Source organism: Hyla sarda, chromosome 1 (genome assembly GCF_029499605.1).
Source record: "Hyla sarda isolate aHylSar1 chromosome 1, aHylSar1.hap1, whole genome shotgun sequence".
NCBI lineage: Eukaryota > Metazoa > Chordata > Amphibia > Anura > Hylidae > Hyla > Hyla sarda.
Window position 1 is genome coordinate 134,704,750 of NC_079189.1, and position 13,606 is coordinate 134,718,355.

At 40.3% G+C, this 13,606-nt stretch overlaps 1 protein-coding gene across 3 annotated transcripts in view; it reads right to left on the bottom strand.

Annotated features, from left to right (window-relative positions):
* Window positions 1–13,606, bottom strand: part of FNIP2 (folliculin interacting protein 2) — a 116,676-nt gene that overhangs the window by 6,488 nt on the left and 96,582 nt on the right. For all 3 annotated transcript variants that reach the window (XM_056561666.1, XM_056561671.1, XM_056561657.1), the window contains 4 exons: window positions 8,767–9,997; window positions 7,040–7,196; window positions 3,305–3,505; window positions 751–866 (listed from right to left, as the gene is read on the bottom strand). In XM_056561666.1, coding sequence (XP_056417641.1) covers window positions 751–866; window positions 3,305–3,505; window positions 7,040–7,196; window positions 8,767–9,997 — 1,705 coding nt within the window. The remainder of the gene's footprint in view (window positions 1–750; window positions 867–3,304; window positions 3,506–7,039; window positions 7,197–8,766; window positions 9,998–13,606) is intronic.

Genomic DNA, 13,606 nt, shown 5'->3' on the forward strand with positions numbered 1-13,606 from the left:
AAAAACTCATAAGAGGTATATATTGTAAGACTCCTCCAATGTACACCTCCTTTGGAAGGCTGGGATGTATCCACTGTACAGGTCTAGGGCATGCCATTAGGACATTATTGCAAATGCTTTATGCACAGGCACCTATGAACATGCCTGAGATACAAATCTGGGAATACTCCCAACATCCCGTATAGAATATTTAGATGTTAAAGAGGACTTGTGGCCAACCCAAACAAATTAGTTTCTACTGTCATTAAATCATGGTACTCTGATCAAACACTTTTTATAGTTTCTTCCTGACATATGTGGGTTTATAGTTCGTCTGACAATTCAGGCAGTAAGATGGGTATGACCTTAAGCTTAATAATAAGAGTGACTGGATGGACAAGGATTATACAGACAGGAGGTGTTAATGCTGTATATTTAGGGGCCAGTCTGTCTAATATATGCCCCCTGAATATGTGTACAATAGACTGAATGTCTTTACAGAAAAACAACAATCTTCTAAGCTCACATATGCTACTTGTATTATTAAAGGCAATTCTCAAAAGTGAGGTGTTCAGCAAGGTTTGATAACCTCTGCCCTAACAGAGCCCATCCACTTATTTTAAATTCATTGTACAAAACACTGTGGTATCAATGACGCAACCTCGCTACAGATTATTTATAAAATTGAGGAGAGCATGAATAGGGTGGTTATAGTGTCAGGTTTTATCTGCTAACATGTCTAGATAGACCTAAAGGAATAGAAATACTCACCCTAACACAACTCCAAGCTCTTTTATGTGGACTCTAGTGTGTCCTCTCAGGTACTCGGACAGCATTTTACTTTTGAAGTACAACTCTTGTAGCTTGTCCTCTAGATGCATCACACACTAAGAGGGGAAAGAAAGAAAATGAGGCTTATCATAAAAAACATAACTATATAAACAGTTGAATGTCTCATAATTTGCATCCCACATATAAACAAGGCAGCTACAGGGACTTTGGGCCTGATCTATTACCCAGGTGATTCCTTCCTTAAATGTTCAAATATTAAAAGTGAATTGCTGAGAAGCCAAGTCCCTAATCCCTGCCTAAAGTGGACTATTACCATAGAAACCGATTAAGGGGAAAATTGACCATACATTATTGAAATTGTATTCAGTCAATGCATTAATAAAATAAATAGTAATATTTTTTATGCTAATTATTTTATTACTAATATCACCACAAGAAAGATTATTGTTTTAGGATTTGTGATTCCACAACATACTTAAAATGAATCCATAAAAATGGGGAGGAATACTGAGAAAGCAACAGAAAGTTTCAAAGTATGTGAGAAGTCATCTCAGCCTCTTATCTTGTGCATCAGCTCAGTACTATTTTAAAAAAGGTAGGCAGATGTCATCCTAGAGCAACAGGAAACACTAGCAGAATGCTTGGGTGTATAGGGAGAGGTATTAGCAGTAGAAAGAGAGACGTGCTCATGCCACTGTACAGAACACTGGTGAGACCTCACTTGGAGTATGGTGCGCAGTACTGGAGGCCATATCTCCAGAAGGATAGGTAATTTGGGGAGAGTTCAGAGAAGAGCTACTAAACTAGTAAAAATACTTCAGGATAAAAACTTGTCAGGAAAGGTTAAAAGACCTTAAAAGGAAAACTGTCAGCTTGGGAGAGCAAGCTGACAGTTTTCCTTTAACAACCACGGACGTATATTTAAGTCTGTGGCCGGCTCCCGTTATGTGAAACACGCTCAGGAGCTGAGCGCACTTCATACCTGGCAGGTCCCGGGTGCTATCAGCAACCGGGACCTGCGGCTAATACCGGACATCGCCGATCGGGCGAAACAGCTGAGAGGACAGCGGAGGCTGTCCGATCGGCATTCTATTGCTTTATGCCCGAGATCCAGGCTGGAGCAGCAGAGCACTGATAACACTGATCAATGCTATGGCATAGCATTGATCAGTGTATGCAATCGAAGAATTGCATGTAATAGTCCCCTAAGGGGACAAAAAAAAAAAAAGTTAATAAATGTGATTTAACCCCTTCAGTAATAAAAGTTTGAATCACCCTTTTCCCATCTAAAAAAAAAAAAAAAATGTAAACAAAAACAAATATGTGGTATTGCCGTGTGCGTAAATGTTCAAACTATAAAAATATAATGTTAATTCAACTGCACGGTCAATGGCGTACATGTAAAAAAAAAATTCCAAAATCAAAAATTGTGTATTTTTGGTCACCTTGTACATCCTAAATTTTTTTTTTTATAAAAAGCGATCAGAAAAGTCCTATCAAAACAAAAAATTCTACCAATAAAAAATTTCAGATCACGGCGCAAAAAAATGAGCCCTCATACATCCCTGTATATGGAAAAATAAAATAAACTTATAGGGGTCAGAAGATGACAATTTTACACACACTAATTTTGGTGCATGTAGTTAAAAGTAGTGAAATAAAATAAAACCTATATAAATTAGGTATCCTTGTAACCGTACGGACCTACAGAAGATATGGAGTTTTTTCCAATTTTGCCTCACAAATATTTTTTTTCTGGTTTCATCGTAATTTTTGTGGTGAAATGATTAATGGTATTACAAAGGAAAATTGGTGCAGAAAAATGGATCCAGCGCAGACTTCATGCAATAGAAAACTTCTTTATTCAGGTACCTAAATAAAGAAGTTTTCTATTGCACCAAGTCTGCGCTGGATCCATTTTTCTGCTTAAAGTTTTCCTCGATGCCGGGTTGCACCTGTCCGGGAGCGGACACTGAGCGCAATCAGGGGTGAGCTGATGAACTCTATTTCTCTATCTAAAGTAAAATTGGTGGCACAAAAAAATAAGCCCTTATATGGGTCTTTAGGTGCAAAATTGAAAGGATTTGATTTTTAGAAGGTGAGGTGCAAAAATGAAAAAAAAAAAAAAAACTGTGGTCCTTAAGGGGTTAACATGTGTAGCCTAGAAGAAAGAAAACAGAGGGGATATGATAGAAACTTTTAAATACATAAAGGGAATCAACATGGTAAAGGAGGAGAGCATATTTAAAAGAAGAAAAACTACCCCAAGAGGACAGTTTTATAATAGATAATGCAGTAAAATCAGAAAGTATTATTACTTTACTGAGAGTAGTGGATGCATGGAATAGCCTTTCTGCAGAAGTGGTCGCTGCAAATACAGTGAAGGAGTTTAAGCATGCATGGGATAGGCATAAGGCTATCCTTCATATAAGATAGGGCCAGGGACTAGTCATAGTATTTAGAATATTGGGCAGACTAGATGGGCCAAATGGTTCTTATCTGACGACACATTCTATGTTTCTATTTTACTTACAAACACAGGGGGCATCTTTAGCTTATGAAGCTGTAAAATAGAGTGAAGCAGACTGCACACTTGACTGGACACCAGGACATCTGTACCAAGCTTCATGTTGTCCACTATAGTCTTCTGGCTGCTTACCACCTGGACACTACATTTATCAGTGTCTGCCACGATGCACACGGCTTCTGCTAGGGGCTCATCCAGGACTGGGTGCTAGAAACAAAGAAAAGTTCTGTCAAACACACTTTTTCAGGCAAAAAAAATAATAAAAATCTAAGAAAAAAACAAAAATAAATAAATAAACACCTCCCCTTTTTTGTCCTGCACAGTGGGTGTTTTCCCTAAGAATATAGATGGAGATTTATGAAACCTTTTTGTCAAGGAACAGTGGTGCTCAGCAGGGGTCAAGTCCTGGGGAAAAAAGTGTGGGAACTCACCCAAGATTTCCACTTAAAGGGGTACTCCGCCCCTAGACATCTTATCCCCTATCCACCCCTGCGTTCTTCCTTCTGCACCCAGCATTCGTTTAGAGTGTTGGGTGCAGCGCCGGAGGCTCGTGATGTCATGGCCACAGCCCCTTAATGCAAGTCTATAGGAGGGGGCATGACGGCCATCATGCCAACTCCCATAGACTTGCACTGAGAGAGCATGGCCGTGACATCACAAGCTTCTGCCCCCCTTCACCAGTCATTTGGCACAGAGCGAAGTTCACTCCGTGCACCGGATGTCTGGGGTGCCGCAGTCAAGATTGCTGGGGTCCCCAGCGGTGGGACCCCTGGGATAAGATGTCTAGGGGCGGAGTACCCCTTTAAGGGCTGGTCTTGCAGGACTCCTGTTAATGGGAACTGCGTTACTGCTGTGGAAAAAGTGCAGGAACTCCGTTCCCATGAGTTCCTGCAGGACTTGAGCCCTGGTGCTCAGATTGCTTTACTTATTTTTTTTTAAAACCTTTGCACATCTCCCACTGTGTGTAATGATATAGGTTTTTTTTTTTTTTTATGTAGCATTTTTCCCTTGCAGTTTTTGTATTACAAGTCATGTGATTATTTTATCATTTAGCTCAAGGATTTCTATCCTGCAGCAGCATTTTTAACCCCATCAAGTGGGTCCAAAATAAAGATACTTTATGTAAAAGGAGGACAAATGTGCTGTGAAATCATCTACATCCCTGCACTATTTTACCCCATAGCCCTGGTTTAGTCTCCAAATTGTGGCCCTGATGTCACCATACAACAGAGCACACAATTTCCCACTTGATTGCATATATAGTGGAGATCAACAAGTAATATGCAGCTGAACTGAGTATTCCTGACCATATCAGTAGATGTTCAAAGATGGTTATAACCAAGGACAACAGGGCAAGACAAAGAAGGCACATGGGGGATTAGAAAGTATATGTAAAATAGTACATTTTCTGAATCGCTTGTACATTTGGAATATTTGTTTTGTTTTACATAATGCACTGGTTTAGACCATTTATAATTGTGGTAAAACCCCTTTAAATTATTTATTAAGGTAATAAGCTGTCACGCCCCCTCCCATAGGCTTGCGTTGAGGGGGCGGAGTGTGACGTAACACAGGGGCGGGGCCATGACGTCACAATGCTCCGGCCCCCGCGATTGCCATTGATCAGACCCGGAGCGAACATGCTCCAGGGACTGATTATAATGGGGTGCTGCGTGCAAGATCACGGGGGTCCCCAGCGGTGGACCTTTGGATAGGGGATAAGATGTCTTAGCACCGGAGTACCCCTTTAAACAGGTCTATGACTAGTATTAAAGGAGCATGGCAGTAGGTTAACAGAAAATTCTGAGAATATCAAGGGGACCCCTTATATTGTCCTTTTATAACTAATAAGCACACACTTTAAATGGCCACTGCCACATTGAATATGTAGTCCATTCTGCAGGCATGATATAGAGCAGGCGTAGATGAGGAGAATGATATATAGTTTTAAAAAGGGAAAGACCAAATATAACTTGTTATTGATCTAAATCCTTGCTCATACTGTACTTAGGAGTCCAGTGGGAGGTGCCAATGAATCTGCAGCCCTATTTGTGTCTACGTAGACAGGTGGCTGTCAATCACTGTTTAGGGACATCCACAGAAGGAGCAGGGATTTAGATCAACAAAAAGGCAAAGTCTACAGAATCTTTCCCCACAAAACTATATACATTTCAAAATACAGTGTGGGCCATTTATATGGATAAACCTTAATAAAATGGGAATGGTTGGTGATATTAACTTCTTGTTTGTGTCACATAAGTATATGTGAGGGGGGAAACTTTTCAAGATGGGTGGTGACCATGGCGGCCATTTTGAAGTCGGCCATTTTGAATCCAACTTTTGTTTTTCCAATAGAAAGAGGGTCATGTGACACATCAAACGTATTGGGAATTTCACAAGAAAAACAATGATGTGCTTGGTTTTAATGTAACTTTATTCTTTCATGGAGTTATTTACAAGTTTCTGACCACTTATAAAATGTGTTCCATTGTGTTGGATTGTCAATTCAACCCTCTTCTCCCAATCTTCACACACTGATAGCAACACCGCAGGAGAAATGCTAGCACAGGCTTCCAGTATCCGTAGTTTCAGGTGCTGCACATCTCGTATCTTCACAGCATAGACAATTGCCTTCAGATGACCCCAAAGATAAAAGTCTAAGGGGGTCAGATCGGGAGAGATCGGGAGACATTGGGGGCCATTCAACTGGCCCACGACGACCAATTCACTTTCCAGGAAACTGTTCATCTAGGAATGCTCGGACCCGACACCCATAATGTTGTGGTGCACCATTTTGCTGGAAAAACTCAGGGAACGTGCCAGCTTCAGTGCATAAAGAGGGAAACACATCATCATGTAGCAATTTCACATATCCAGTGGCCTTGAGGTTTCCATTGATGAAGAATGGCCCCACTATCTTTGTACCGCATATACCACACCATTCCATCAATTTTTGTGTTCCAACAGTCTTGGAGGGATCTATCCAATGTGGGTTAGTGTCAGACCAATAGCGGTGGTTTTGTTTGTTAACTTCACCATTCACATAAAAGTTTGTCTCATCACTGAACAAAATCTTGTGTAAACTGAGGGCCCTGTTCCAATTTTTGTTTTGCCCATTCTGCAGCACCTGAAACTACGGATACTGGAAGCCTGTGCTAGCATTTCTCCTGCGGTGTTGCTATCAGTGTGTGAAGAGTGGGAGAAGAGGGTTGCATTGACAATCCAACACAATGGGCAGCACATTGAACACATTTTATAAGGGGTAAGAAACTTGTAAATAACTCATGAAAGAATAAAGTTATGTTAAAATCAAGCACACCATTGTTTTTCTTGTGGAATTCCCAATAAGTTTACTGTGTCACATGACCCTCTTCCTATTGAAAAAACAAAAGTTGGATTCAAAATTGCCGACTTTAAAATGGCCGCCATGGTCACCACCCCTCTTGAAAAGTCCCCCCTCCCCTCACATATACTAATGTGCCACAAACATGAAGTTAATATCACCAACCATTCCCATTTTATTAAGGTGTATCCATATAAATGGCCCACCCTGTATATGCGCAGTGAAATAATTCCACTTAACTAAACCTTTATGTTTCAGGCCATGTTCCCACTAGTATTCTAGCTTCCACTTATTCCATCCCAGCACAAATGTTGAAAGTGCTTTATTTAGTAATAATGAGCACCCACTAAGCCCTTGCACCCTGAAGCAATGTCACCTGGCTTTAGGCCCCAACATACATGGATTGAGTGAGCCAGGCTGGCTGCCAAGCAGGACTTTAGCTTCTCAGCACTTGCAATCCCATGAAGCACCATATCAGGCATATATGTAGAGCAGAAACCTCCATACAGAGACCGCCCAAAGTTTTTAACACTTGGGCTGCTGATGATGTCAGATCTAGGAAGGCAAAAATAGTATATTAAATTATTCAGGATCACAATATTTTAATCTACTGATAAATGTTAATTTTGGGGGCTGTTTTGGAGGCGATAGTCTTTTTAACTAACTGAAGGCAGGCATCAGATTGTGATCAGTCAGGTTCCCATTGCCATTTGACAGTCAGAATAATCTAATCTGCTGCACTATTATTTATAATAAAAATGAAAAATATATCTATCTATATAATAAGTTTCATCAACTTGTCATGTTACTGTTCCTTGTATTAGATAGTGGTTATCCAACAGGAACTAGAAAGGAGTGTCGATTGATGCTCATTTTCTAAGCCTTTATAAGACTCAAACAATCTTGTGGTCAGGCTGCATGAACGATTGCTTCACTGTTCATTCAGTTATCCAAATTTATCATTCTTGGCCGTGCATCCAGTTTACGTGGGACAATGTGCGGCCAGTAACAGTTTAAATGGCTGCACCAAAGAACAGCTGACAAACAAGCTTTTTTAGACAAATTATTACTGATCTTTTTACACTGGCCAGTTATCGTGAATTTTCCCAATAACCATCCTGGGTAAAAATGCCTTTAAAGCCATATGTAAATGCAATTATCTATTAGTGTCAGACTTAAAGGGTACCTGTGGTTTCTAAAGATTAAAAAAAAAACTGTAAAATTATCCCTTCAAACTGGTGACAAGGTGGTTTTAGTGCCCTCATAACTATTACAAACCCCCTAAGGATCCCCTCCTAGTGCAATATGCACTATTTCTCACTCTTACTATTTGCCGGTAGTAATCACACAGGCCATTTCTGACCAGTCACAGAAAATCACATCCTCCTTTTTGCTATGCCATGATATATTCCTGGTAAATATATACAGGATGAGTAGGCTTCTACACTGTACTTGGGGGGGGGGGGGGGGTTACAGTACACTACTATGTAGAGGGCTTTGTAAGATACTATGTGAACTGAACTTAAAGTAACAGCAGTAGCACAGTACACTAAGCTGCAGCTGTTTATCCTGCTGAGAAGCAAATGGGAGGGGGAGATCACACTGCAGCACTGTATTATACAGCATTGGGAACATTTTTTATTTGCAATTATTAAATACAAACCCAGGAATGGATCTGAAAACAGGAGAAGGTTCAGTCTTTCCTTTACTGTATTTGCGATCTGCTCCTGGCTTTTAATTCAAATAATTGTAATTATAAACCTGAATGTGCGAACACTCTTAAGGATATCAGATGAAAGGGAAGCCTTGATATACCTTTCAGACTAAGTGTGGATCATAATTAGCAGGCAGATTGGCTCAAAGATTTCAGGTACACAGTTCTACACATAGCCTGCCCCACCTGTGTTCTGTCGGAATCTACCTGCTATTAGAGAGTTTTTTCCCTAACATGCAATAGACAGCAAATTGCAGGGAAAGGAGACACGTAGAGGCCAGTCTTTTACAGCTGTTTTTCTAGGGTAATGTTTTTGGCCAATTTAATGAATGTTTTACTAATTAATTAGGAATTTCATAGGCTATCAAAGAAGAAGGTTGTTGAAAAAACAGTGACAATTTATTGTCTTACCTAGGTAGTGGAAGTTCTTCTTCTGCATGATCATTGTTGTGGTCCCAGTTTTCTGCATGGGTGTGACCCATGTTCAACTCCTCATCACTGTGGCCCAGTGCACTGTCATAACTTTTATTCCTTGGAATGTTACCCTCCAGCCTGCCTCCAGTCTTTCTGAGGGGATCCCCACAGGGGATACTTTGGAAAGTTATCTGCTGAGCATTTGTCAGGTCATTCTCACAAGTCCTTTCTTCTGTGTGGTTATCTGATACCACATTAGAAACAAAACATTTTTCTGACAATAAGGAATGACAGGGAAGAGATTCTACTGTATTCGTCTCAATACTGTTGCCTTCCACAAAATACTCATCAAATAAACTTGAGCCTCCCTCACAGGAGGGGATACGAGAATGCATTAGCCTCCTTCGTTGAGCAGCAAGTAACACATTTTTTGGGGCACTTGAATGTTGCGACTTGTGATGTAGGTATTTGACCCTCTCGTTGAGTTCCCTCTTGCAGGTCTCCATATTAGAGTCAGATGATGTGGAACAGCCCATACTAAATGCTGCTTTCCCTGCGGGAGAACTATCCTCTTTCTGGTCGGCACAAAGTACTTCCTTTGCCCAGTCGGACAGCTGCACTGGTGAACTAGCGTGCTTATCATATTTGCTAGCAGAGTGGTAGCTTTTAACATGGGATGGTAGAGAATCAGAGGTAAACACATCTTCAGTGTTGTATGCAGGCGTTCTTGTGACAGAGACCAAAGTCTCTACTTTGGCTTCTTTAACCAACGTTATAGTTTCTTTACAAGACCCTCCACTACCTAAAACCGCTCCGTTGCTTGTAGTAGATGTTCTCTGAGCTATCTGAAAGCAGCCATTACTTTTACTTTCTGTGGTTAATGAAATGTCAGAGGGATCAAATCCTTGTCCATTCTGAGAGGATTTAACACCCAAATTACAGGGCAATGAAGGAGACAAAAGGGCAGATTCATTGTTTAGTGTTATTACAACATATTCAGAGTCCTCCACCTCACCCTTCTCAAGTAAAGTTGTGACATTACTGCCCTGTACCATCTGCTCCCCGTTCTTTAAGACTCTGCTGTGCACCAGATGGTTCTCCTGAAGTTCGGAGCATCGGATGAAATAAGTAAGAACATATAAAATGCGTTGGACCAAGTCTTTACGTTTCCCAACAACAACTGTTCGAGTCATTCTGACTGGGGATCCTATAGCTCCATACAGATCACCTTAACAAAAAAAACAAAAAACATTTTGTTTAAAAGGTGTAAGAACACAAAGGGTCCATAAGAAAATCTATATTGAACAGACATTTTACACTATTTACATTGCATAGATAAACGTTCAGTTTATAACAAGTCATAACATGATAATAGGCAGACTCCACTAAATAATAGTGTTGCCCATTAGGGTATGTTCACACTGAGAAGAATTTTGCTCAAGTAATTCTGCTCCAACTCTTCCTTGAATGAAAGTTTCATTGACTTTGATAGAGTTTCTGGTGCGCTGTTCACACCATGGAATCTCCACTAAAAATTCTGATGCTAAATTCGTACGCTAACTCCTATTCCGCCTGAAAATTCAACATGTTCATTCTTCTGGCGGAACCCGCAAGTAAAAGCCCACTGAAGTCAATGGGATTTTTATTTTCCTGACAAAATCAGTTTGAAGCAGAATTAAAGAGGAATTTACTTTTCTAACCCCAAAGAGATTAACCTTCTTCTCAAACAGCATTTGCTCCTACTGATTTTCAAGAGTAATTTCCACTTCAATTCCAGTTAAATTCTGCATCAGGTTCGTGCACAGCAGAAAATGGCAGATTTAAACATTTTCCCGACCAAAATGATTCCTCTTCAATTCTTCAGTGTGACCATACCCTTAGACTTTGACAATAAAGTCTGTTGTCTGGATGAGAAAGGCAATGCAAGCAGGAGATTTTATTTTTTCTTTCCAATCCCCCCCCAAAAAAAAAAAATTTAATTATCTATATACACACACCTATTCGAAGATCCTTATGGAGCCTCTGGTATTGATCTGAACATGGTTAAGAAAATATTATCACACTGTAAAAACATTGCAATGAGAAAAGTAGCATCATCAGAGTACTGGCTCTTTATTATAGGTACAGACAGGGTACAGATTTGGCATTAATGATGTAGTTCGGTAGGAGATAAAGAAACCTCTACAAACTATGTTAAAAATGGTTTGACAAACGTCAAACCTATGGTCCCATTTTTTCCAGTGTCCGCAAAGAAAGTGTGAGACAGGCTATGAGAACATTACCCTGACAAGATCCATTAAAGGGGTACTCCGCCCCTAGACATCTTATCCCCTATCCAAAGGATAGGGGATAAGATGTCAGATCGCCGCGGTCCCGCTGCTGGGGAGCCCTGGGATCCCCGCTGCAGCACCCCGCTCTCATAGCACAGAGCGAGTTCGCTCTGCACATAATGACGGGCGATACAGGGGCCGGAGCATCGTTATGTCACGGCTCCGCCTCTCGTGACATCACGGCCCGCCCCTTTCAATACAGGTCTATGGGAGGGGGCGCGGCATTAAGACTTGCATAAGGGGACGGGCCGTGATGTCACAAGGGGCGGAGCCATGACGTCACGCTGCTCCGTCCCCCGTATAGCCAGTCATTACGCACAGAGCGAACTCACTCTCTGCTGTAATGAGAGCGGGGTGCTGCAGCGGGGATCCCAGGGCTCCCCAGCAGCGGGACCGCGGCGATCGGACATCTTATCCCCTATCCTTTGGATAGGGGATAAGATGTCTAGGGGCGGAGTACCCCTTTAAGAGACTGCAACTCCTTTACTGACTCTTTTATACAGCAGTATGTCAGCCAGTATTTTGCCTCTATTATGTTAGCCATAGCTAGGAGTGAGTAAAATGTGGTAGCCATTTTTTATTATTTCTGTTATATTTGTTCACTGTAGGTTGCACTTCTTGCTTGGTTTACAAGTGCTAACCAAAATACTGTGGTGCAGAAGTGGGTGTGGGCAGCTGTGTATTATGTTATGCATTTGTAATGTATTATGGATTCAATGCCCGGACCTCTCATGGTTTATGAAAACAGAAGTTATAGGTAACTGCCGATACCGATAACGCACAAAATCGTGAATATCGGCCGATATTGCTGTCCGATCGCCGAATGACTGCTCCGTGCCCGAGATCCAGACAGGAGCAGTCGAGCGGCGATAACACTGATCAATGCCATGCTATTGCATGGCAGTGATCAGTGTAGGAAATCGGTGTGTGCAATGTTATACTCCCCTATGGGAGTGTTAATAAATGTGATTTAACCCCTTTCCTAATAAAAGTTTGAATCACCCCCCTTTTCCCATTTAAAAAAAACACTGTAAATAAAAACAAACATATGTGGTATCACCGCATGCGTGAATGTCCGAACTATAAAAATATATCGTTAATTAAACCGCACGGTGAATGGCGTACATGTAAAAAAAAGTCCAAAATAGCGTATTTTTGGTCACTTTCTATACCATAACATTTTTTTTTTTAAAGTGATTAAAACAAAAATGGTACCAATAAAAACTTCAGAGCACGGCGCAAAAAAAAAAACGAGCCTTCATACCCTTATACGGAAAAAAAAAAAAAAGTTAGAGTGGTCAAAAGATGGCATTTTTCAAAGTTTTTTCCATTTTGGTGCATGTAGTTATATTTTTTTTTAGTAGTAATATAAAATCAAACCTATATAAATTGGTTATCCTTGCGACTGTATGGACCTACAGAATAAATATAAGGTGCAATTTTTACCAAAAACTGCACTGCGTAGAAGCTGTTTTTTTTTTTTCTCAATTTTGTCCCGCAAATAATTTTTTTTGGTTTCTCCATAGATTTTGTAGTGAAATTATTAATGGTATTACAAAGTAAAATTGTTGGTGCAAAGAACAAGCCCTCATATGGATTTTTAGGTGGAAAATTGAAAGTGTTGTGATTTTTAGAAGGTGAAGGGGAAAAAAGTAAGATGCAAAAATGAAAAATCGCCAAAGAGGGAAGGGGTTAAAGATTATGAACACAAAGTACAGACACTATCCTTCACAACCTGGTATACGCATGGATGTTCTAGATACTTTACAAAAGCCATGGAAGAGAAAAAGTTTATCCCTATGATGTCAGATTGACTGCAGCCTCACGTGGGAGGACTCTCACCTGCTAAACTCTAAGACCCCCCCCCCCCCCCCAAGAACATTAAAATAAGGATGCATTAGAATGCTTATTCTGTTGCTAAGCTTTATTTAAAAATGTACTATAAAAATATATATATTTGCTACTACATACAAATGTATGTCCTAGGAGGAGGATTCACAAAAAAGGCCTCACTAAAAAACCAGTTACATTAGTGAAGCATCAGGTTATACAGGGCCAGCATGTGATTCCATTTAAAGAACAACTAAAACGTACTAGTCACCTATCAATCTGGAGGAATGAAGGCTTCTCTAGCTTCCTGGAGGCTATCCGCTACTAAGTAATAAGCTCACAACGCACAACATAAAAAGGAGACATTAATCAACTAAAGTGGAAAAGTGCAGGACCTACTCTGAGCCAGCAACATGGATATTATGGGTTTAATATGTTTATGACTGAGAACACAAAAAATGTAAAAGTAGAAAATTATCATTTTTCTCTAGCAGTCTGTATTGGTAAATGTGTATGTTGTGGTTATGTACACGGCAAATTTGCAGAATACAGTACCAGCCATGTGGAGGAGATAAGCTCATGTGTTCATGTTCAAGATATTTATATACACAGCATAACAATTTATGCGGAGGTAGGAGATTTCTTGAAGATTTAATATTTTCTCAAATTAATTTAAC